The sequence below is a fragment of the Saccopteryx bilineata genome, chromosome 4 (assembly GCF_036850765.1).
Source record: "Saccopteryx bilineata isolate mSacBil1 chromosome 4, mSacBil1_pri_phased_curated, whole genome shotgun sequence".
NCBI classification, from domain to species: Eukaryota; Metazoa; Chordata; class Mammalia; order Chiroptera; family Emballonuridae; genus Saccopteryx; species Saccopteryx bilineata.
Window position 1 is genome coordinate 70,008,884 of NC_089493.1, and position 26,833 is coordinate 70,035,716.

At 40.5% G+C, this 26,833-nt stretch overlaps 2 protein-coding genes across 2 annotated transcripts in view; both read left to right on the top strand.

Annotated features, from left to right (window-relative positions):
* TRPM7 (transient receptor potential cation channel subfamily M member 7) overlaps positions 1–11,037 on the top strand; it is a 123,731-nt gene extending 112,694 nt beyond the window's left edge. Inside the window, exons 36-40 of the mRNA XM_066276400.1 lie at positions 73–155; positions 311–516; positions 5,201–5,252; positions 5,357–5,463; positions 9,524–11,037. Coding sequence (XP_066132497.1) covers positions 73–155; positions 311–516; positions 5,201–5,252; positions 5,357–5,463; positions 9,524–9,654 — 579 coding nt within the window. The 3' untranslated portion in view covers positions 9,655–11,037. The remainder of the gene's footprint in view (positions 1–72; positions 156–310; positions 517–5,200; positions 5,253–5,356; positions 5,464–9,523) is intronic.
* A 10,581-nt stretch (positions 11,038–21,618) lies between these two features.
* USP50 (ubiquitin specific peptidase 50) overlaps positions 21,619–26,833 on the top strand; it is a 50,314-nt gene continuing 45,099 nt past the window's right edge. The window contains exons 1-3 of the mRNA XM_066276418.1: positions 21,619–21,671; positions 23,521–23,715; positions 23,988–24,183. Of these exons, the coding sequence (XP_066132515.1) occupies positions 21,619–21,671; positions 23,521–23,715; positions 23,988–24,183 (444 nt within the window). The remainder of the gene's footprint in view (positions 21,672–23,520; positions 23,716–23,987; positions 24,184–26,833) is intronic.

Consider the following 26,833-nt stretch of genomic DNA (forward strand, 5'->3'; position numbering starts at 1 on the left):
CTTCTAAATATAATAAACCAAGTAAAATCTTCGTTTTAATGTTGAACAGAGTTTATTTTTTCTGTTCTATAGGAAATTCAACAACAGAGAGCAGCACAAAAGCTCACATTTGCCTTCAACCAAATGAAACCCAAATCCATTCCGTATTCTCCAAGGTAAATCTTTAAATTTTTTTTGGATCTTTCAATGTTGTGTGGATAATATTCTCTTTTGACCTTATTAATGCTGAATATGTGATTACTCATTTGAAAGATCAAATAAAATTTTATTAACAAAACTGCTAGTAATATCTATAACTATTTTTCACAAGGTTCCTTGAAGTTTTCCTGCTGTATTGCCATTCAGCAGGACAGTGGTTTGCTGTGGAAGAATGCATGACTGGAGAATTTAGAAAATACAATAACAACAACGGTGATGAGATTATTCCAACTAATACACTAGAAGAGATTATGTTAGCCTTTAGCCACTGGACTTATGAATATACAAGAGGGGAATTACTGGTACTTGATTTACAAGGTAAATTTATTAAAATATTGCTAAACTAGCCTGACCTGCAGTGGCGCAGTGGGTAAAGCATCGACCTGGAACACTGAGGTTACTGGTTCGAAACCCCAGGCTTGCCTGGTCAAGGCACATATGGGAGTTGATGCTTCCAGCTCCTCCCCCTTCTCTCTCTCTCTCTCTCTCTCTCTCTCTCTCTCTCTCTCTCTCTCTCTCTGTCTCCTCTCAATAAAATGAATAAATAAATAAAAATTAAAATATTGCTAAAGTGAAATTGTGCAGTAAGTTCTCACCTATACTTGTGAATAATGAACAGAAATCTAATTTACAGGTAGGTAAAAATCTTAGGTCAGTAGAATCTTTTAAAATTAAGTCAGGAACAGCCATAGTATATAGCCATCAGGGCCCCTGAATCATGGATCTGGCTATCTTAATTTTTATTTAGGCAATACTGATGTTTTGATTAGCAAAAACATGTAAAATTCCCTATTTTACTGTTACACTTGTAACCTTAGTCTTTTAAAAGTATGAAGACTGTTTCTTTAAAACAGTAAGGAGTATCTCTGTTGTTCCTGCTGTTTATCTCGTACTGTGAACTGAACTACCTAAATATTTAGTAGATTAAAACAGTTATTTTATTTGCTTATAGTGCTTTGGTTGGGGAATTTGGATGGGACATAGTAGGGATGGCTCATCTCTGCTGTCCCCTTGGAGGGTTTAAGTGGATAAGCACTAGATTGTGCAGCTTGACTAAAATCCAATGTCTGAGGTCTCTGTTCAGCCACAGCTGAATTCCTCAGTTCTCCACCAAGTGATCTCTCCACGTGACTAGCCAGTTTTTGCTTTCTCGTAGCACCAAAGTTTTAGGTAGTTAGACTTCTTATGTGGTAGCTAGCTTCTTCCAGAGAGAAAGCAGAAACTTTTAGAGCCAGGCCCAGAACTGGCCCAGATCCATTCTGCCACATTTTACTGGTCAGGGCAAGTAATAAGGACATCCCAGATTCAGAAGGTAGAGAATAGATTTCAGCATTTGGTGCGTGGAGCAGCATGTTACACAGGAGGACAAAACTGATCACAGCCATCTTTGTAGACAGTATATCATTCCCATAAAAGAAAAAAAATTGTGACTGGGAGAGAGCAGATTTGCTTAGTGTAATATCTTTACTACTCCATGGCAGGGTCAGAAAAAAGTTGAGTAGCTGCCAGCTCTACCTGGATGATACTTTTACATTAACGCTTTCATAATTTTTTCCATAAAGAGAAGTCTTAATTTCAAATATCAACACAGACCAAATTGCAAAGTCACATAGGAAGCAATTCAGAAAATTTATCACTTGATGACTTCTTTCATTATATAGATAAAAATATAAAATAATTGTTGAAAAGCAAACAGTTGGTATTGAAAGAAAAATCTGTAAAAATAATTTTTTTCAGTAGTTCATCATTTTACATAAATGTTAAAATGATATATAAATCTAATATGAAAATCTGGTGTATATTATTAGACTAACCCAGTGATGATGTGAAAAGGATCTTAAAGTATATTCCTAAATAAGTATTTATCTCCAAACTTGTAGGAAGTGAACTACAAAGATTTTGTCTGAACTTATTAATTTAGAGACAGGAAGGAAAGAGATGAGGAACATCAAGTTATAGTTGCGGCACCTTAGTTGTTCATTGATTGCTTTCTCATGTGTTGCCTTGACCAGGGGGTTCTAACTGAGCCAGGGACCCCTTGTTTTAAGCCAGCGACCTTTGGGTTCAAGCCAACTACTATGGGATCATGTCTGTGATCCCACGCTCAAGCTGGTGAGCCTGTGCTCAAGCTGAATGATCCTACACTCAAGCCAGCGACTTCAGGGTCTTGAACCTGGATCCTCAGCATCCCAGGCAAACGCTTTATCCACTGCACCACCGCCTGGTCAAGCCTTTTCTTATTTTTAATCATTTTGTTTTGTGTTGTGGTTTTTCTTCTAGGAGCATGAGCGTATGTGTGTGGGGTTGTGGGTGTGTGGCATCTTCTGGGTCATTACCGATAAATCTGAATTATCCTTATTTTAATAGCTGCATGATGGTCTCTAGTGTGGAGGCATAACATGATTTTTGCCAATCTGATGAGTAGAAAGTAGTATCATGTTTTGATTGTTTTTATTAGTTTGTGAAATTGTAACCATTTTATTAGATTCATTCTAATAGGTTAAATACTTGTGATTATATATATCAGTTGATGTTCTTTACTTACAAGAAATAAGAGATGATATATACTGAAAAGATTTAAGCATACTTTAAACACCTCTTAGGAGGGCTGGAGGTAAAGGAAGTTCACAATCTCACAGTCTTACTCTTTTTTTTTTTTTTTTTTTTTTAATTTTATATAGAGACAGAGAGAGAGTCAGAGAAAAGGATAGATAGGGACAGACAGACAGGAACGAAGAGAGATGAGAAGCATCAGTCATCAGTTTTTCATTATGACACCTTAGTTGTTCATTGATTGCTTTCTCATATGTGCCTTGACTGGCGAGGCCTTCAGCAGACTATGTAACCCCTTGCTCGAGCCAGCAACCTTGGATCTAAGCTGGTGAACTTTGCTCAAACCAGATGAGCCTGCATTCAAGCTGGCGAACTCGGGGTCTCGAACCTGGGTCCTCCGCATTCCAGTCCGACAATCTATCCACTGCGCCACGGCCTGGTCAGGCACAGTCTTATTCTTTATCTGAATCTTTTTTTTTTTTGTCTTTTTCTCTGTAAAAAAAAATTTATTTTTTATTTTTTGGTATTTTTCTGAAGTTGGAAATGGAGAGGCAGTCAGACAGACTCCCGCATGCGCCCAACCGGGATCCACCCTGCTTGCCCACCAGGGGGTGATGCTCTGCCCATCTGGGGCGTCGCTCTGTTGCAACCAGAGCCATTCTAGCGCCCGAGGCAGAGGCCACAGAGCCATCTCCAGTGCCCAGGCCAACTTTGCTCCAATGGAGCCTCGGCTGCAGGAGGGGAAGAGAGAGACAGAGAGGAAGGAGAGGGGGAGGGGTGGAGAAGCAGATGGGCGCTTCCATGTGCCCTGCCCGGGAATCGAACCCAGGACTCCTGCACGCCAGGCCGATGCTCTACCACTGAGCCAACTGGCCAGGGCTTTATCTGAATCTTTTTAATGAAGATGTAATAATACAGGATGTGAGGCATCCTGTATTACATAAATTACAAAAGTAGGTTTCAAGTTATGAGTACACAAAATAGTTTATGCTTGTATTATTAGTTATGGTATTATTTTCCACATGAACATCTGTAAACCTACTTTTGCCTCACTCAATGTTAGTGTGTGATTTTTTAAAATCCAGAACACTTTTTTTTCCCAAAGTGAGAAGCAGAGATGGGGTGAGGGGAGGCAGACAGACAGACTCCTGCATATGCCTGACCAGGATTTACCTGGCATGCCTACCAGGGGGCGATGCTCTGCCCATCTGGGGCGTTGCTCTGTTGCAATCAGAGCCATTCTAGCGCCTGAGGCAGAGGCCACAGAGCATTCCTCAGCACCTGGGCCAACTTTGCTCCAATGGAGTCTTGGCTGTAGGAGGGGAAGAGAGAGAGAGAAAGAAGGGAGAAGGGGAAGAGTGGAGAAGCAGATGGGCGCTTCTCCTGTGTGCCCTGGCCGGGAATCAAACCCAGGACTTACACATGCAGGCTGAGGCTCTACTGCTGAGCTAACTGGTCAGGGCAACACTTTTTTTTTTTAATTTTCCTGGCCGGTTGGTTCAGTCATAGAGCATCAGCCCAGCACGTGGAAGTCCTGGATTCCATTCCAGTCAGAGCATACAGGAAAAGCAACCATCTGCTTTTCCACACCTCCCAAAGCCCTCCCCTTCTTTGTGTCTGTCTGTCTCTCCCCCCCTCCCCCCCAGCCATGGCTTGAATGGTTCAGGCAAGTTGGCCCGGGTACTGAGGATGGCTCCGTGGCCTCTGCTCAGATGCTAAAAATAGTTCAGTTACCTAGCAACGGAGCAGCAGCTCCAGATGGGCAGAGCATTGCCCTGTAGGGAGGGGGCTTGCTGGGTGGATCCCAGTCAGGGTGCATGCAGAAGTCTGTGTCTCTGCCTCCCTGCCTCCCCGCCTCTCATTTAACACACCCATCTCTCACTTAACACACACACAAAATAATTACTTACTGATTTTAGCACAACAGGAAGGGGGAGAGAGACAGGAACATCAGTCTGTTCGTGTGTGTGCCGTGACCTGGGATTGAACTGGCAACCTCTGCATCTCAGGACAATCCTCTAACCAGCCAAGCTATCTAGCCAGGGCAAAACTCCAAAACACTTTTAAAGTGACTTACAGATTATGCCCTTTACAAACTTAGTTCTTTGTTAACTGAGGTCAAACAATGGCAAATTGTGTAGACTGTTGACATAGGCACATATTTGCTTGCAACCTTGGTCCTGTTGCATCAGAAGCTTGTGCCATCAGGAGCTCACGTGTATACCTGCCACCTCGAACATTTAACTCTGAGTCACATCGCTGGTTCCTGTTGCAAAGTTGAAGTAGTAAGTCAAGTTATGAAATATTGAGAGAAAAACTACACTCTTTTGAATAATTTACCATCATTTAAATGTTGATGCTGTAAAACCTCTCCTGACTATATTATACAAATGTCAATGTTTTACATCAATCGTAATATAAATGATCTTTTTTACATATACGTATAAAGGTGTGGGTGAAAATTTGACTGACCCATCTGTGATAAAAGCAGAAGAAAAGAGGTAATACATTTTAATAATTTCATTAAGATAGTTTTATAATTTCAAGTTCTACATTTCTACTTGCATAAGCTAACTTTTTTTAATTTGAACTACCAATGCCATAGGTCCAGTGATATGGTTTTTGGCCCAGCAAATCTAGGAGAAGATGCAATAAAAAACTTTAGAGCAAAACATCACTGTAATTCTTGCTGTAGAAAGCTTAAACTTCCAGGTAAACATTTTCTTAATGAGTATGTTACTATTACTTTTTAAGGCCAGAGGCTCAAATACACATTGTTGGTTATATATGGACCTATGTTCTCTTTCAGTACTTACAAAAATATAATGTTCATTCATTTAATATGTATTTATTATGTGTCTGCTAGATGCTAGGAATCGTGCTAGATGCTGACAATATAATAAGGGACTTGACAAACATGGTACCTGCGCTCAATGGAGTTTATTCAAATCTTGAAAACTGATAAGATTAAACAGGGAGTTAATTATAGAACTGTCATTAATGCCAACCAAAAAATAAAATAAGACAACTAAGTAGATCACTTAACAGAAAACTAAGAGTTCAAGGAATGCTACTTGGAGAACTGACAGCTTTGCCTAAACCTGAAAGATGAATAGACTTTCATGTTAGTCTATCAGAGAGTTGGGAAAAGTTTTCCATGAAGTAGGAGTAGGAACTACAGATACATATTCTCACATGATAGTAACTTGATCTTTGTAGATGAAGAATTAAAAGTTATTGAATTGTAAGTTATGCATAAACCAGTGGTTCTTACCTTTTGGGGTGCATCAGAATTTCTTGTAGAACTTTTAAAAATAATTAAAAATATCTGCTACTCATCCTTGAGCTATATTTTTAAAAGTCTCTTTCATTATGACCAAATTTGTAGTAGTTAAGATCTTGGGCTTAGGAGCCACACTGTATGGCCCCAGAGTATCTGTATCATAGAAGGCCCCCTGCCTTTTTATTAGGATTAAATGGGATGGATTTTGTGACATACTTAAAACAGTGCCAGGGCATGTAATTGGTACTGTTTTTATTTTTTTATTTATCTATTATTTATTTATTGTGACAGGGACAGAGAGGGACAGAGAGAGGAACAGACAGGAAGGGAGAGAGATGAGAAGCATCAATTCTTTGTTGCGGCAGCTTAGTTGTTCATTAATTGCTTTCTCATGTGTGCCTTGAACGAGAACTACAGCAGACCGAGTGACCCTTGCTCAAACCAGGGGCCTTGGGCTGAAGCTGACAACCTCGAGGTTTTTAACCTGAGCCCTCCACGTCCCAGTCAGACGCCGGGCTGACACTCTACCACTGAGCCAACCAGCCAGAGCCTAGCCTTAATTATTTCTGATTTAAACTCCACAGTCATTTGACTTGTTCTTTCCTTATATGTGATATGTCATTATAATCTATCTCCTTTCAAGATTAGTTAGTTCTTTGTCTTAGGTTTTAGCATTGTGATTCTAATATATCGAGTTGTAGCTTTCTGCTTTAAGTTTATTTCATTTTTGAATTTGTATGTTTGTGATTTTTATTAACTTTAGGGAGGTTTTAGCTTTTAGTTCTTTAAATATTTGTTCTTCATCAGTCTCTTTCATGCCTTTTCAGGCTCCCATAATAAGAATGTTAGACCTTTTAATATTGTTCCCCAGGAGCTTGAGACTGATTTGTCCATGGTTACATTATTCATTAACAAGATTATCATCTGGGCTTGAATTATAATTGTGTTTTTCGCCATTTTTCTTTGTGTACAGTACAGCTACAAATATGTTCACATTCCCTAAATCCATACTGGCATGTGGTTGCAAAATTTATCAAAAATTATTCTTGCAGCCCTGGCTGGGTGGCTCCATGGATAAAGCTTTATTCTGGTACTCCAGCTTCACAGGTTCAAGTCCCAGTCAGGACACATGAGAAGCAGTTATATATATTTGGATCATTGAATGTAAGCTGTTACTCAAACAGTTTATATTCTGTATATCAGTTCTATTTTTTATAAAGATAAAGGTATAAGATTATATGCATGATTATGGTTTAACTTATAAGTTTGATATTTATTATCTGATCATTTGAGTATTATTTAATATTACCTTATTATATATAAATTTTATACTGCATTCAGTTTTCAATTCTGCAACTATTGTATTATGTGCCCATAACTCCCTAAGTGATTTCATCCTCTTCCATAGCTATAAATGCAGTCTGCAGACTGATGTTATTAAACTGACCTGAAGTCTTAACTTCTTTCTTGAGCTCCTGTCTCATACTTAGTTTTCTGCATTTCAACTTGGATACCCTAAAGCATTTTTATAAATAACATGTTCGTGATAGAACTTTTGATTTTTATTTCCCACCCTTACTCAACAAACTCTGCTTCTCCATTTAATTAATGGTTACCCAGTCCGTCAGGCTGAAAACCTAAAAGCTATTCCTTTTTTTGTCTCACCTTTCATAGCCAATCTGCCAATTTCTGTCTACTCTAATTCTGAAATCGCCATAGAATTTATCCATTTATCTTCAATTGCGACATTTTGTTTCCTGGATTCTTGCCACTTGTCCCCTAACAAGACTTCACATAACAATTAGAATAGCCATTTAAAACAAATCTGATTATGTTTCTCCCTTAAGGCTGCTTAATAACTTTCAGTGGATCTACATTTTAGTCTGAACTCTTTACCATAGCTTGTATCCCATACGTCAGGGATCAGGAAATTTTTTGTAAAAAGCAGGATAGCAAATATCTTAGGCTTTGTGGGCCGTGTGGCCTGTCACAGCTACCTAGTTCTACCAGTGTAATGCAGAAATAGCCATAGATAGTCTATAAACAAATGATCGTGGCTTCATTCCAGTTATATACTATTCATAAAGAATAGCCAGCCAGGCCTGACCTGTGGTGGCACAGTGGGATAAAGCATCAACCTGGAACACTGAGGTCGCCGGTTCAAAACCCTGGGCTTGCCTGGTCAAGGCACATATGGGAGTTGATGCTTCCTGCTCCTCCCTCCCCCTTCTCTCTCTCTCTCTCTCTCTCTCTAAAAAAAAATAGCCAGCCAGATTTGGTCCATAGACTATAGTTTTATAACCAGTGGTGGGATTCAAATAATTTGAGAACTGGTTCTCTGCCCTAATGACCATTTTAAGTATAAAAATATATATATATATATATATATATATATACACACACACACACACACACCAAAAGGTAGTGAGTTATTTCATGCACTTAATACTTAAATATGAACAATAAAAAAGGTATACAAAACTAGATTGTTATGAGTTTTAAAATATTAATGAAAAAATATTAAATAATATCTGACCAAAAAAAAACCCCAATAAGACTGTTATTTAAGATATTTCCATATTGCTTCTTGATTGGCGCCCTCACTTGCAATTTTTTTCACCTATGCACGGAATAAACATTACTACAGGTGCTTAGAATACGCTGTTGCACAGATGAACATTCAAAAAGAGTAGGAATGTAAATTTGTGGTTTCCACATTGGGCGGCTGCCCAGGGGCCCCCACCTTAGAGAGAATCCTGATTACAGGGGACATTTTAACCGGTTCACTGAGCTCAACAAAAAATTAGACATCGGTTCTGCTGAACTCATACAAACCAGCTAAATCCCAGCACTATTTATAATCTTTTGCAATTAACTATTTGACATCATTTTGCATTAGTCTTCCACTCATTTACTACGTGCAATCCATACTGTTTTCTCAACATTCCTTGAACACACCAAGTCCCTATCCTTCTTACAAGTCTGCAGTTTATCTCCCTCTGCATAGAAACACTCTTCTAGAGCTTTGATAGTCACTTCTCAATATTCAGGTCTTTAGTCAGATGTTACCTCCTATGGCTTTTCTGCCCTGCCCTGTGTAAAAGGATCATTTTACACTGTCATTTGGCCCTCATCACACTGATTATTTTAAAGGTTACTACTTATAGTTCTGTCATTTTTCTGTTTGTCTTTCGTTACCCACTAGACTATAAAGTCCATGAGAGCAGGACCTTGTTTGCCTTGTTTGTTCATCGCTGTTTCCACACTTAAGAGGAGCTATTGACTCATGGCCAGAATGTAATAATTATTTGATAAGTGAATGAATGATTTTCTTTTTATGTGTATAAATTTTGTGACTTTTGAATTTATAACAACCTGGTAGAAAATGGATCTGGCATGTTTAGAGGAAAATTAATATAGAAATGTTCTTAATTTTTCATTTCTAAGAAAAACTGACTTTTTGTTGTTGTTATTGGGTGGTAAATACAGACCTGAAGAGGAATGACTATACACCTGATAAAATTCTGTTTCCTCAAGATGAGCCTTCAGATTTGACTCTTCAGCCTGGAAATTCTACCAAAGAATCAGAATCAACTAATTCTCTTCGTCTGATGCTATAACTGAATCATTGGTTTGCCTGCACCTCACAACTGTGTTACTGTGTCACTTTTCCTTCAGGAGGAAATTGTTTGGTAATATAAACAAGTGTGTGCAAGTTGAATATGCCAACTCTGGAACAGTTAAAAGGTCAAATAGTTTTTTGGTGGTTGTTGTTTTTTGTGTTTTTTTTCTTAACCTGATTAAATTAGTCAATGAGGAATTCTGTATAAGATACAGCCAGCAGCTGTTAAGTTTTAAAGGTAAAGGAAAATTAGTATTTGTAACTTTTTTAAAAGGGCTCTTTTAAAAAGCAGAGGACTTCATTTGACTTTGTTCTCATGAGAGTGGTAGCTCTCTGTCTTGTGGTGCAATACCATTAACCAAAGTTAGGTGTCAATGCAGATGTGATTGGCAGCTGCTTCGTTGCCATTCAGCTAGCGAAATGAAGCAATCCCCCACCTTTAGGTTAAATGACAGTCATATGTCTTTCTCATTGTGTTTCAGTGTGTTCAGTGATAATGTCACAGTTCCCAGAGGTGCTTGTTGGCCACAGGAAAGTTGATGACCTATTATAATTCTAGATCCACAAGGATAGAAGAGGACTGAGCTGAAAAACATTTTCTAAGAGGGACTTTATGAATCAGGGTTAGGCTCCATATTTAAAGATAGAGCCAATTTTTTGTTAAATAGAGCCCAAATTGTTCAAAAGTAATAGTGGGTCTTTTTAAACATTGTTTTATCAAGTCATTGTTAAGTAGAAGCAGACCATGGTAGAAACCTAAATATATCAGAGGAGAAACTTAACTCATTGTTTAAGAGAAGTTACCTCATGAGAAAAGTTAAACTACTTTTTTCCTATCTATACCTGTAATGATAACCTGGAAATTACATACTTCTCCAAAGATTATGTTGACCAGTATACCAAATCAGAATGTAAACATGAACTCTTGCATCTATTTAAAATTGTGTAGGAACATCTATCTGAACATGACTTTTGTTTGTGGTACTTATTTAAGAAATTGATTTGGATTATCATGTTGGAAGATTGCAATGCAACTTTATACCAATAAAATGTAATTTAACTGTCCCAGATATTTGTTGAATACTCAACAATAAGGAAAGCTTTGCTCTGACTGAAGTTTTATGCTTTGGTTTTTTATTTTTCATTTTTGCTTGTTTCCTAGGTACTAATTTTACTTTTTATTTGGGAGGGAGCAGTGTAAGTCTTATTTGTATTCAGTAGTGTATCTCATAGATACAGATGAGGCAAGAAGAGAGAAGCTGTTTAAATAGTGTTTAATATTGATGGGGGGGAGGAAAATGTATCAAAGATATTATACTATATACATTTTGTATATCATTAAATCTTTAAGAGAAATTAAATAAATTTATTCTTGTTTACAGATGTGTGTTGAGTTTAATCATTCTGGAAAATAACATTTTCAGAGTGTTAATTTGTCTTCAGAGTATCAAGTTTTTAAATGAAACATTTGTGTACCTCTGCTTTTTGCACATCTCTTCTGTACAGTGTTTAAAATGATTTTGTTTTCCTACTGTGTTGGGTTTTTTTTTTTTTTTTTTGTATTTGTTTTTAATCTGATTCTTATGTCCGAAAATGGAAATGTGTGGGCATCTATAATATTAACTTCATTTTTACAAGATGATTACAATAGTGAACATTTATTTAGTACTTAGTATGTGCCAGGCATTACTCTAAATACATTACATGTTAAGCCATTTAATCCTCATAACAGTCCTCTGAAGTAGGTATTGTTATTCTATTTTGTCAATTAGAAATTCAAAGCATTAAGTGAAGTAACTTATAATGATTAATTAGCAGCACTAGGATTTTTTTTTTTTCTACAGAGACACAGAGAGGGTTAGATAGGGACAGACAGACAGGAATGGAGAGAGATGAGAAGCATCAATCATCAGTTTTTCGTTATGACACCCTAGTTGTTCATTGATTGCTTTCTCATATGTGCCCTGACCGTGGGACCGGTAACGAGCAGACCAAGTAACCCCTTGCTCCAGCCAGTGACCTTGGGTCCAAGCTGGTGAGCTTTGCTCAAACCAGATGAGTTCCCGCTCAAGCTGGTGACCTCAGGGTCTGGAACCTTGGCTCTCCGCATCCCAGTCTGACGCTCTATCCATTGTGCCACCGCCTGGTCAGGCAGCACTAGGATTTAAACACAGGCCAACTGGCTTTAATCTATGCTCTTAAGCCCCATGCTGTATTGACTTAGCCCATACAAAAGAATATTTTAAAATGCAAGGAAAAATATAAAAATTACCCTTCTTTCCCACTTTTAAGTTGAACTGTGTTGGTTTCCTAGGTACTGACTTTTTACCTCACTAGACTGGACACCTTGCAGAAGAAAAGATTCTTAGAGTGTTTCTCTACCATAGCACCTGTAAAGCCAGCAGCCCTGCCACCATCACAGCCACCTGGCCTCTGCAGGTTTGCATTTGATTTTAGACAGATGGTAATGAAACAATGGAGCCAAGAACTAGTGGGCCATTAGCTTTAATCCTAGCTTGCACTTCGTGGGCAAGAAATACACACAGTGGGAAAACATTTCCCTTTCCATTCAGGGCTCCCAAAGCCACTGACTTATCCAAGTTTCCTAGAATCAACAGTTTCTAGCTCACCAGACTTATTCACCTCTGTTCCCCATCTCCTTCTCTCTGCACAAACTACACAAACTGGCTTCTCCTTCAGCACTTTGCCATCTTGGCTGCTTCTCCCCTCCTCCACATGGCATTTGTCTGCTCTCTCCTCTAATGCTAATCTCCGGAACGGAGAGAGAGCAAGCTTCTGGTCTGCCCCACTTTATAGTGTAGAAACCAAAACCTTTAATCCAATATACAAACAAGGAAGTCTCTGATACAAAGTCATTTATCTGAGGCATAATGGGATTCCTCATGAGAGTGCACCACCCCACATCATGCAACAGTCAAGGGTGTGGGGACAAGCTTAGTGTTGAGATCTTAGTATTAAAAAGGTGGTAATGACCCTGCCTGCTTACAGCCTGTCCCCCACACCCAATGCAAATTATAAGCGAGCAAACATATACATCATATTTACAAACTTATTTCACCAACAGCACCAAACACCTGATATCATTCATACATGGTTTGAGATAAGCACACCATTAAAAAAAATAGGAATTTTAAAATGTTTTTCATCAATACCAAACTCTCTTAAGGAATATAGACCGCAGTGATATAGTTGGTGTAGTCAGGCAAGAGTGATAAGGTGCCAAGAACCTATAAAACAGCATTAGCAACATCATTTTAAAGAGGAAAAGTCAGGCCTCTTACCCACTCCTTTCTGTGGAGAAAGGAAAGAAGAATGCAGGAGGCAGGGTTTGCAAGGGCAGCTGGGTCAGCTAAGTCATAATTTAACTACAGAGCAAGGAAGATGGAACTTATCCGAGAATCCCTTCACTTCTCTTAAAAGTCTTTAAGGTGTAGCAATGTTCTCCTTTTGATAGATCATATAGATCAGTGGTCCCCAACCTTTTTTGGGCCACGGACCGGTTTAATGTCAGAAAATATTTTCACGGACCGGCCTTTAGGGTGGGACAGATAAATGCGCAAAATAAAATTATGAGACCGGCGTAAAATCTGGTATTTTTAAATATAATTGTCAAACTTACGAGACAAGCGTCAAGAGTGAGTCTTAGATGGATGTAACAGGGAATCTGGTCATTTTTTAAAAATAAAACATCGTTCAGACTTAAATATAAATAAAACGGAAATAATGTAAGTTATTTATTCTTTCTCTGTGGACCAGTACCAAATGGCCCACGGACTGATTCCGGTCCACAGCCCGGGGGTTGGGGACCGCTGCTATAGATAAACGTTGTAAAAAGGCAGTAAAATACAATGAGCTTGTTAATGAGACTAATGATTTTAGTACCATGTTCCCCCTCCTCCCAAGCCCAGCCAGTGTGTAATTTGATCTATAAAAAGGGGCCTCAGAGCTGTGTGGGGGGCTACAGGATTTGGATTCATCTTAGCCCCCTGTAGTTGCCGGTCAATAAACTCAAAAATTCATCTGGACTTGGTGTTTTTGTGGAACTTGTTGGTCACCTTACAACGAGTACCAATAAATAGCTGCTCTTCACTTAGAAGAGAGGTGAAGTAATTATTTTCAGAAAAGGATGCATCTGTGGCCAGGGATTTTTATGCTCTTATTTACGGTATCAGTTCTGATTGATTCCTAGCTGGGTTTCACACAAGGCATCTGTATCTGCAGAACCCAGATCTTCAGACCTGTCACAACTAGTGTTTAGTTAAGTGCTCTGTAATTCTGTATTAGGGTGAAACCTCTCTACCAGCTTATGCCTGTCTCAAAACTAGATTGTCTAGCCTGACCAGTGGTGGCACAGTGGATAGAGCATCGACCTGGAATACTGAAGACCCAGGTTTGAAACCAAGAGGTCGCCAGCTTGAGCTTGTGATCACAGACATGATCCCAAGGTCTCTGGCTGAAGTCCAAAGTTGCTGGCTTGAACAAGGGGTCAAGGTACATATGAGAAGCAATCAATGAACAACTGAAGTGATACAACTATGAGTTGATGTTTCTCATCTCCTTTCCTGTTTGTCTTTCTATCACTTAAAATAAAAAGATTGTATATTACCCAGAGCTGTCTACTTTCATATTTCAGTGCCTTGCTAGAATTAGTAGCATAGAATTTAAGTGCTTAATTAAATGCATGTTAAGAGAAATACCGCAGAATATTTCTAATATTAGAAAATCTGCAAGCTTTCTAGGAAAAGTCCCAAGCTAATGTTTTGATTATCTCTGGACTATGTTTTCTTTATAGGTGCTGCAGAAATTCCAGAAAGCAGAGTATCGTCCTGGGGTTCATGATTTCACCTTGGTGAGCATGAGCAGGCAGGGTTGTTAGGAAAGCAACCTACTCCAGCTTTCAGTGAATAGCACCAATCAAGCAGGTACTTTTTTTCATGCCCTGCCCCACACCACATTAGCATTCTCCTTTACAGTCATGTGCCGCATAACAAAGTTTCAGTTGATGACATACTGCATATTCCAGGATGATCCATAGATGAATGTTTTTCAACTCCTAGTCCTCCAGAATTCATGCCAGTCCAGGAAAAAGTTAACAACCCTGATGTATGAACATTACAGAGCCAATGATTCTCGTAACCTTCATACATTATCAGGGTGGTTAACTGTTCCGTGGACTGGCACCGGTCTGTGGACCAGCAGATGAAAAACACAGCTTTCAAAAACTACTTGTTTAGTCTTAGTGTTGTCTCAAGAATATGTACAGTTACCTTAAAAGGCTATTAAAATAAGTCCCAGTAATCAAGACATTGTGTTACAGCAGTTTTCAACATTTTTACATTTGGGGCCTGGTGAAAATAGAATTATTTCGGGGACTGCTAAGGCAGAAATCACCCTGAGCACAAACCAGTTTGACTAAGATCTTTGGGTCTGTAGTCTTCATACATCAGGGTGATTAACTCCTTCGCAGACCAGCACTAAATTTCTGGCGCACTGGACCATGGACTGGTGGTTGGCAAACACGGGTACAGCATATAAAATAGAATTAAGAGTCCAGAAGTTTATAGTTAATTGATTTTTGACAAGGGTGCCAGTACACCTCAGTGGGGAAAATACAGTCTTCTCAATAAAATATGCTAGAACAATTAAGCGCATGCGAAGAATGAAGTTAACACCACTTCATACCATATACAACAACTCGAATCAAAAACTTAAATATAAGAACCAAAATCAGCCCTGGCCGGTTGGCTCAGTGGTAGAGCGTCGGCCTGGCGTGCAGGGGACCCGGGTTCGATTCCTGGCCAGGGCACACAGGAGAAGCACCCATTTGCTTCTCCACCCCCACCCCCTCCTTCCTCTGTCTCTCTCTCTCCCCCTCCCACAGCCAAGGCTCCATTGGAGCAAAAATGGCCCAGGCGCTGGGGATGGCTCCTTGGCCTCTGCCCCAGGCGCTAGAGTGGCTCTGGTCGCGGCAGAGCGAGGCCCAGAGGGGCAGAGCATCACCCCCTGGTGGGCAGAGCTTTGCCCTTGGTGGGCGTGCCGGGTGGATCCCGGTGGGGCGCATGCGGGTGTCTGTCTGTCTCTCCCCGTTTTTAGCTTCAGAAAAATACAAAAAAAAAAAGAACCAAAATCATAAAACTCTTTAGAAAAAAAATACAGAGTAAATCTCTGTAACCATGGATTAGGCAATAATTTTCTCAGGACAACAGAGTAACTAAAGGAAAAATTGAACTTCATAAAAATTTAAAAATTTTGTGCTTCAGGGTACCCTAAACAATGAAAAGACAACTAACAGAATGAGAGAAAATTTTGCAAGTAATATATCTGATAAAGGACTTGTATAAAGAACTTAAAATTCATCAAAAAAAAAGATGACCCAGTTTAACCTAGGCAAAGTATCTAAAAAGGCTTTTCTCCAAAGAAGACATAGATGGTCTAAATACATGAGAAGATACTCTACATCATTAGCATCAGGGAAATGCAGATCAAAACTACTACAACAAAGGACTACTTCACCCACTAGCATAGCTGGAATCAAAACTATTAAGTGTTGGCAAGGATGTGGAGAAATTGGGACTGTCCTATATTGCTGGCAGGAACTTAAGTGGTTCAGCCACTTTGGAAAACAGTTTGCTAATTCCTCTAAAGATTAAACATAGAGTTGTTAGATGACAGCAATTTTACTCCTGTTTATACCACCCTAGAGAACTGAAAATATGTCTACACCAAATCTTGTACACAAATGTTCATAGCAATATAATTGATAGTAGCCAAAATGTGGAAACAACTCAAATGTCCCAACAGATAAATGGTTAATATTCACACAATAGATTTATCTGGCAATAAAAAGCAAGTACTGATGATATTGCCAACATTTATGTTCAATTCTAGACAAACATTTGAGGAAGAGGAGGGGAAGTCTAAAAAAAAGTAATCCTACCTAGGAGAAAAGCAAAAAATAACAGGGAGAGCCTGATTCCTTTCTTTTCTTCATTCACAATGTAGTAGGCCAAAAGATGTTAGTTAAAACCAATCTGCGTAGACCTCAGACCTGTGGGGCAGCAGTGACCTGGCTAGAGGTGTCAGAGAAGCAAGGAGAGGTTGGTGTCTGTGGTATAATAGGGTAGGAATGGCAGCGACAGATTAGTGGCATGCATGATCAAATAAGGAAACATTGAGGATAAGGAGGTACTGAGTACACTTACCACTCAGGTCTATGTTTCTAAATACTGTCCTCTAAAATGAAGCAGGGCTCTAGAGGAATGGATGACCTCAGGACTTGGGCAGGGACAGTACAAGGTAAGTCTGGAAGATCTTGCTGTGCCAAAAAGTAAGGAAGTATGAAAGAAGGATGGGGACAGGTCAGCTGGATACAGAACACATCTCGAAGACAACTTGTACATCAAATAAATAATGACAATACATCCGTTGAAAAAAGTTGGAATTCGGGAGCCCACACTGATTAAAAGAATAAATAAATGGGGAAAGGTGAAAATTCTTTATAGTAGAGGACGAACTGATAGATGTAGTGAGAATAATGGCATTAGGAAAATCACCATTTCAGAATATGTGTGTGACAGTTTGCTGAGGAACAGACCGTTTACATTGTCTCAAAGTCCTCCCTACAAAATACCGATTACAAAGGAGAAAGGTAACTACGTTGGAGGAGCCTGGCCAACTCCACGTTATTTTAGTAATTACAGCTACCATCACCACTGTGGGGACACATCATAAATGTGAGCACTTTCTACAACCCAGTATGAAGAGCAAAACATCACTCGTGATATTCTTAGTGCAAATGCAAAATGTGAATCTGATCATGAAGAAACATCAGACAAAACCAACACTGAGGTATATACTTCAAAGTAACTGGCCAGTAATCTTCAAATATGTTAAGTTCTTGAAAGTCAAGGAGATGCATACATAGGACTATTTCAGGTTGAAGGGCACTAAAGGGACATGCCAACTAAATGTGTGATCCAGCTACACTCTGACCTACAAAAACATAAGTATTTTGTTTTAAACCACTAAGTGTGTGATAATTTGTTACACAGTTCAGAACATTGATACATGGGTAATCATGACCATACATACAAAATGTTGAACAAAAATTAACACAGAATCTAGCAATTCTTGCAAATCTACATCTTATAAACAAGATAGGTTTATCTGAGGAATTGAAGATTGGTTTCATACATGACCATCATCGATATTGCCTGGCCTGGGGCGGCGCAGTGAATAGAGATCCATCCTGGAGTGCTGAGGTTGCCATTTCGAGGCCCTGGGCTTGCCGAGTCAAGGCACATACAACAAGCAACCAATGAACGGCTAGAGTGAAGCAACTACTTTTCATTCCCTACCCCTCCTCTCTCTGTAAAGTCAATAAAATCTTTAAAAAATAATAAAAATAATAATAATAATAAGCATAATAACAGAACAAGGAAGAAAATAAGATCTAATTATCTAAAAAGACAGAAAAACCTGATTACACTCAGTATCCATTTATGATTACAACTCAAGAAAACTATGCCTAGCCTGACCTGTGGTGGCTCAGTGGATAAAGTGTCAACGTGGAATGCTGAGGTCGCCAGTTCGAAATCCCGGGCTTGCCTGGTCAAGGCACATATGGGAGTTGATACCTTCTGCTCCTCCCCCTTTCTCTCTCTCTCCCTTAGCTAAAAAAAATGAATTTAAAAAAAAACTGTGAATAGACCACAAATACCAAATGTCAAATAGCTGCAAGAGATGGTACCTCTAATTGCCAGGGTCCCTTATCCAGGTGCCAAAGAATGACTATTCTTAATGTCCTTGTCTAGCCTTTGAATATACATATGTTTTTAAAACCATTTAGACATAAATGGGGTGCATAATACATCCAAACACTTCAGCACCTTGCTTTTTTGACTGACCAGTAATATGGTTGGAGATAAATCTATATTACAAGTATATCAACTGAATTCTTGTTTCTTTAACTTTTTACTTAGAGATAATTTCACACTTATAGAATAGTACAAAGAAATCCAGTGACCCTTCCCCCAGGTTCACCAATTGCTGACACTTGGCTGTGTTTGTTTTGTACTTGTTTAATGACTCCCCATTCCCTCCTTTGCTCAGGTGTGTCTGTCTGTGGGTGTCCTGGACCATGTAGAGCAGGTTGCATATACCATGACCCTACATCTGCCAGTGTGTATTTCCTAAGAACAATGACATCCTCTTTCATAAACAGTGTAATTTTATAGGGTTCAATATTAGTATAAAACTATTTGTATGTAATCCACATTCAGATAGCATCAGTTGTACTGATAATATCCAGTTAAAGCAATTTTTTTTCTGATTCAGGATCCCATTGAGGATTATTTGTCTTATCTCTCTAGTTTTATTTAATGTGGGATTTCCTGACATTGCTATTTTTGAAGACTTTTTTTTTATTACTTCCTTCATTTTACTTGATGCAGAATTGAGAAAAGAGAAATTGGATTGGCCTTGAAGTCTGTTTCTTGACCTACTCCCTACACAGTGATTTTCAACTGGTGTGCCACAAAAATTTTTAAAACGTGCAATACCTAGTCTGACTCGTGGTGGCACAGTGGGGCATTGACTTGGAATGCTGAGGTCACCAGTTCAAAACCCGGGGCTTGCCAGGTCAAGGCACATACTAGAAGCAACTGCTTCTCACTCCTCTCTCCCCTCCCCTTCCTGCTTCTCTCTCTCTTTCTCCTCTCTATAAAATCAACAAATTAAAAAATTTTTTTCTTGACCCTGGCTGGTTGACTCAGTGGTAGAGTGTTGGCCCAGCGTGTTGAAGTCTGGGGTTTGAATCCCAGCCAGGGAACACAGGAGAAGCACCCATCTGCTTCTCCATCCCTCCCCCTCTCCTTCCTCTCTGTCTCTCTCTTCCCCTCCCACAGTCAAGACTCCATAGGAGCAAAGTTGGCCCGGGTATGAGATTCGTTCCATGGCCCCTTCCTCAGGCGCTAGAATGGCTCTGGTTGCAATGGAGCAATGCCCCAGATGGGCAGAGCATCGCCCCCTAGTGGGCTTGCTGGGTGGATCCCAGTCAGGTGCATGCAGGAGTCTGTCTGCCTCCTCACTTCTCACTTCAGAAAAACACACACAAACTTTTTTTTTAATTGAAAGCAGGGGAGGCAGAGAGACTCCCACATGCTCCCTGATGGGGATCCCTTGTAAGCCCTCTCTGGGACAATGCTCTGCCCATCTGGGGCTTTCTTCTGTTGCTCAGCAACTGAGCTATTTTTAGGGCCCGAGGCCAAGGCCGGGGAGCCATCCTCAGTACTAGGGGCCAACTCACTTGAATCAATTAAGACATTGCTGCAGGAGGGGGAGGGAGAGGGGAAGGGAAGATGTGGAGAAGCAGATAGTCACCTCTGTGTGCCCTTCTGGACTTTGAACCTAGGACATCCACAGCTGGGCCAATGCTCTACCACTGAGCCAACCAGCCAGGGCCTAAAATCTTTATAAAAAAAATGACAACAGCCAACACAACAATAGCTGCCTGGTGTGAATGAATCAAAAGTATACCTATTATTTTGTAAGATCAGCAAAAATATTTTTTCTGGTGTGCTGCACAATTTTAGTAACTAGTTTATGTGCCATGAGATGAAAAAGGTTGAAAATCACTGTCCTACAGATTCTGAGTTGGTTCAGTGGAAGAACGGGATGGTGCCAGTTATGCAGCTCCAGAGGCTCCCCATTCTAACACCTCCTCAACCAGGCTGCTTTTATGCTGCATGGTTGTATATATTTCTCTGACCCCTTTTTGTCTAGACAGAGCACTGGGGGGAGGGAAACCCTCTCCATTGGAGAGCTTTCTTAAGCACAGTTAGTTCTCTGTGAAGAAAATGAGCTCTCAGAAGATCATTGTGTGCTCTGCTACTTTTCAACTTATAAATTCTTTTTATTATAAACCCTACTTATATTTGTCCTTTGTGGCATTAGTGGGGGGGGTGCATGTGCAAGCACCTACCTTTGCACTGTAATTGATGATCCAGTTTATCCCAATGCTATGAATTTTTGGAAGCAGCAAAATCCAACTGCCTCCCTCCCCAGGATAAGAAACAGCCCCTCTGGGTCCTAGGAGTGGTGCCATCACTGGGCTGGTGGATAAGTGCCCAAAGTGGGCAGGGTTACCATGGTGTCCACTGACTCAAGCTGGGAGGTAAATCTCGTGTGTGAGAGAGAGAGAGAGAGAGAGAGAGAGAGAGAATTTAATAAATATACACAGGAGAAATTATATGATAGAAGAGATGTTATATATTTAGTACATTCTTAGAAACCTAATCTGTTAAAAGTTTTTTTGTATGTGTGTCTGTGTGTGTGTGACAGAGACAGAGAGAGGGACAGACAGACAGGAAGGGAGAGAGATGAGAAGCATCAATTCTTCATTGTGGCTTCTTAGTCTCCTTAGTTGTTCATTGATTGCTTTCTCATATGTGCCTTGACCAGGGGCTACAGCAGAGCGAGTGACCCCTTGCTCAAGCCAGTGACCTTTGGCTTCAAGCCGGCAAACTTTGGGCCCAAGCCAGCAACCATGGGGTCGTGTCTAAGATCCCATGCTTAAACCAGAGACACCACGCTCAAGCTGGTGAGCCCATGCTCAAGCTGGCAACATTGGGGTTTTAAACCTGTGTCCTCTGCATCCCAGTCTGACATAATATTTACTGTGCCACCACCCAGCCAGGCTTCTAAAAGTTTTTAAGCAACCAAGTAACAGTATCTCATGGCAACATACTAGAATATTGAGAATGAATGGAAAAGATTATGATGCATAGAAAATCCAAGTTGGAATGTAGCTTAAGTACAGGTAAAAATCAGTTTACAGCTACTGAAAGGGGGAGAGCCAAGTAACAGGCTCAGAGAAATGAAGTGAAAAGGATCAGATGTAGCTCCTGAAGAGAAGTGAAAAGTCCAACATCGTTTCACTACAATGACTTCGCAGCGGCCTTGCCCCGCAGATGACTTCGATATCTACTATGACCTGTGAGCCTCTATCTACTACAGCTTTTTAGATCAGCTCAATTTGGAGGGTGAGGAGGTGTGGCAGGGTGGCCATGCTAAAGCAGTCAGGGGTACATGCCACATTTGGAAGGGTTCCCCCAGCCTTGACCCATTGGCAGTCCCCAAAAGAAAGGGAAGATGTTATTTAATATGTAGGCAATAGATATTCCTAAGGAGGGACTATCCAGGACCTCTCATAACATTGGTAAGTGAAAGTGACTCTCCATGTAACTGTGAGCACTTTGCAAACTGGCAGAATTGTAAGAGGTACTGAGGTCAGGTAGCCATTCCATGGAGACCCAGTTTTAAATACTATAGATGGACAGACAACTCACAAAGGACAACGATGCTGGGCTGCCTGGTGCAACAGCCAATTTCCACAGGGCAGCTGTGTGTGGAGAGAGGAGGACTCCTTGGGAGCCGTGTTCCCTCCTCCTGCTGGGCTGGCTGACTCACATGAATGCTCTAATTCCAGAGCTTACTGTCAAGGACATCCTAGATCAGTCACTTCTTTAAAAATATTTTAGGTTACCACTTATTAACTGTGTAATCTGTGCCACATGCCTGCATCCCTTAGTCTAATCCTCACAACAAACCTATAAGGCAAGTAGCAGTACTCCTGTTTTATAGATGAGAAACCAGCAAGAGAGCCCCAGGTCATACAACAAGTGTCAGGGTCAGGATTTATACCAAAATCTATTTATTTTTACAAAGTCTATGTTCTTTCCCTCTATGTATATATGTGTTTATATGTATATATTACATATTTAGTATGCACATATGTATGTGCTCTTAATATATATATATAATGTGTATATATATTATGGTCTCAGTGAGTTTATATGCCATATATAAGTATGTATATACACACACCCACTCAATATATGATATATAAATCCAAATAACTCTCGACAGATGTTAGGTAAGTAGGTATACCACTGCACATCCCTTAATATATATGTTGCCATGGGCAAATGACTAAAACTATTTAAACATGATATCTCATCTACAACACAAGATTTAAAATCAACTGTACCTACTCCATAGAATTGTTGAAAGAATTAAATAGAAAATACATGTTAACCTGACCAGGCAGTGGCGCACTAGATAGAGCGTCAGCTTGGGATGGTGAGGACCCAGGCTCGAAACCCCAAAGTCACTGACTTGAGTGTGGGGTCGCTAGCTTGAGCATGGGATCATAGACATGACTCCATGGTCACTGGCTTGAGCTCAAAGGTCACTGGCTCAGCTGGAGCCCCCCCAGTCAAGGCACATATGAGAGAGCAATCAATGAACAACTAAGGTGCTGTAACTATGAGTTGATGCTTCTGATTTCTCCTCCTGTCTGTCCCTCTCTCTCTTGTTGTACATGTGAGCTTAAAAAAAGAAAGAAAAGACATGTTAAGTACTTAATATAATGCCAGACTCAATAACTGTTGCTATTAACTACTATTATTATTGCTACTAATAATAATTACTTGCCCAAAAGAAAAAGAAATACTTTGGTATTTAGAGTGAAACTTTGCATTTTTAGCTAAGCAATTCTACAATTCTAGGATTCTGAAAGGCAGATATTTTCTGTCCTCTTGCTTTGGTTTTAGAAAGAAACTTTATCTCTGCTTATGTGGCTGCAGACACTGTTCAAAGAGTTCTGCACTAAGTAGGTAATACAGTTTAGACCGCAAGTTCGAATACTTCTGTTCTTGTGAGGGTATCTGATAGAGGCCTCACTAAGAACTCTTTGTGTCAAGAAGTTGAAAGAAAGGTATTGTCATTTGTACATATTTTGTCCCCTCAAAATGCTTTCCTTCTTTCCACGTAGCACCAACAGGGCACAGTGCACAGACCACTATGACACCTTCCCAGTTAACAAGGCTGACGAGAACCAGCACTATCTCCAAGGCGTGACGGGCCTGCGGAACTTGGGCAACACCTGCTACATGAATGCCGTTTTACAGAGTCTCTGCAGCATCTCACCGCTGGTGGAGTACTTCCTCTCTGGAAAGTACATTACTGCTCTTCAAAAGTAAGACCTTTCGTGTCTTCCACAGTCCAGCTCCTTCTCCCTGCTTCCCCAATGTGAGGTTAGAGAAGGAACCTTCCAGAATCCCTCTTAAGGGCTAAACAAGTCAGTTGAGGCTGCAGTGCCCCAGATACCATTTCTAGGGTGAGTAAAGCAGGAAGGTCAACCACAAAATGAATGAAGCTTTATTTTTGGTCTGATGCCCCACAGGCTTGAGTGTTTAGGTGCTTTCTTTCATTAAATCAGCCAGAAACATTCCCCTTCCTTCTTCCAAGGGATTGCAGTAAGGTTGCCACTGCTTTTGCCTATGTGATGACAGACATGTGGCTTGGAGACTCAGACTGTGTCTCACCAGAAATATTTCGGTCAGCTCTTGGCAGCCTCCACCCAGCATTTATGAAAAAGACACAGCAAGATGCACAGGAATTCTTAATTTATGTCCTGAATGAACTTCATCAATCTCTGAAAAAGGTAAGCAGAATGAATGGCCTTAAAATAGGCTAGGCCTTTAGCTCTATCAGCAACTTTCATTTTTCATTTGTTTGGTCATTATTGCCTACTCTGTCAAGCACAGGTGCTAGGGGGACATTCAAATTAGTGTTTGCATAGGTCTGTATTTACCAAACTTAGCTGGTTGTCATATTCACCTAGGAAGGTTTTTTTTTTGTTGTTGTTGTTTTTACAGGGACAGAGAGAGAGTCAGATAGAGGGATAGACAGGGACAGACAAACAGGAACGGAGAGAGATGAGAAGCATCAATCATCAGTTTTTCGTTGCGACACCATAGTTGTTCATTGATGATTTCTCATATGTACCTTGACTGGGGGGCTACAGCAGACCAAGTGACCCCCTGCTCAAGCCAGTGACCTTGGGTCCAAGCTGGTGAGCTTTTTTGCTCAAGCCAGATGAGCCCATGCTCAAGCTGGCTATCCTGGGGTCTTGAACCTGGGTCCTTCCGCATTCCTGTCCGACGCTCTATCCACTGCGCCACCGCCTGGTCAGGCCCTAGGAAGGTTTTTATGACACAGATCCTAAGGCCATTGTACCAGGGTCATTGAGTTAGAATGTCTGGGGCCATCTTCCGGGAAAGTTCGCTTGGTATTTCCAGTGGTCAGAAGGCATGGGAGACACTGACCTAGTTCCCTTTGCAAACTACATCTGCATAGACTATTTTTAAAAAGAGAACATCCCATTTTAAATAAAATATATTTCTCATGAAATATAACATGGAGAACTTTACAACTTCAGATAAATGTTCTTGGTCACTACAAAACCAATAAACTATTCTGGGCAGTATTAGATTATACGTATTAAGGGCAGGATTAGATTATAAAACAGATCTATATATACTGCAAAGTTTTGTTTTCACACCAAACACGCCTAACTTGAGTTCTTCATTCAGTTAGGATATACATTTAATAAAACATGAAATTGCCAGTTTCTAAGGGTTTTACCTGAATTTACAAGATTCACTGCCTTCAGCCTTGATTGGAGACTCACACTCTCCAAAGATATGTCCTTGACTTCAGGCAGTGACCTTGTGATGTTAGCTTACCTCATTGCTAACATCCAGGAAATACTTAGTGTAAAGGATCACACTATATCTATTAATCATTCTCAGCTGCAGTCCTCAGTTCTGTTTTTCATTTTTACTCCTAATACGATATTCATGGCAGCACTTTTTTTAGCCAGAGGGGAGCGTGGTGGTCGGTAAAATCACGTAGGGTCTCACTGTCAGGCCTTCTGATATAAATAACATTTTGGTTCCCAAGATCAAACTTGGAAATAGGGGCATTAAATTACTGTCAGGGTTGGCCTGACCTGTGCTGGCGCAGTGGATAAAGCGTCGACCTGGAACTCTGAGGTCACCAGTTCGAAACCCTGGGCTTGCCTAGTCAGGGCACATATAGGAGTTGATGCTTCCTGCTCCTCCCCCCTTCTCTCTCTCTCTCTCTCTCTTTCTCTTCTCTAAAATGAATAAATAAAAATAATTTTTAAAAACTTACTGTCAGTGTTAAAAAAAAAAATTACTGTCAGGTTAGAAGACCTGAGCAGTAGAGGGTGAAGACAGAAGGAAGCCAAAGTGGAGTGATGTTGGACCACTGTGCACAGCTCCCAAGTAGACCTGACTGGAGCCAGTGCATCTTCCAAATGTGTGAAGTCACTGACAAGGAAAGGCAAGCTCCTGGCCCTGCTGTTTGTGAGTATGAGCTAGAGCAGGGGTCCCCAAACTTTTTACACAGGGGGCCAGTTCACTGTCCCTCAGACCATTGGAGGGCCAGACTATTAAAAAAAACTATGAACAAATCCCTATGCACACTGCACATATCTTATTTTAAAGTAAAAAAACAAAACGGGAACAAATACAATATTTAAAATAAAGAACAAGTAAATTTAAATCAACAAACTGACCAGTATTTCAATGGGAACTATGCTCCTCTCACTGACCACCAATGAAAGAGGTGCCTCTTCTGGAAGTGCGGTGGGGGCCGGATAAATGGCCACAGGGGGCCACATGCAGCCCGCGGGCCGTAGTTTGGGGACCCCTGAGCTAGAGTCAAGTCAGGCTTGAGGCTAGGGAATCAGGCTGCCTTTGGGATTTAAGATTTGCTATTTTTAAAAAGTGTTTTTTTGCCCTGGCTGGCTAGCTCAGCGGTAAAGCGTTGGCCCAATGTATGGGAGTCCAAGGTTCAATTCCCGGCCAGGGCACACAGGAGAAGCACCTATCTGCTTCTCCAACCTTCCCCCTCTCCTTTCTCTCTGTCTCTCTCTTCCCTCCTGCAGCCAAGGCTCCATTGGAGCAAAGTGGGCCTGGGCGCTGAGGATGGCTCCATGGCCTTTGCCTCAGGCCCTAGAATGGCTCCGGATGCAATGAAGCAACACCCCAGATGGGCAGAGCATTGACCCTGGTGAGCATGCCGAGTGGATCCCGGCCAGGCACACGTGGGAGTCTGTCTGTCTGCCTTCCCACTTCTCACTTCAGAAAAATACAAAAAAAAGTGTTTTTTCTGAATAGACAGGTCTCCAAAAGGACATACAGATGGCCAATAAACATATGAAATGATGCTCAAAGTCACTAATTATCATAGAAATGCAAATTAAAACTACAATGAGATATCAC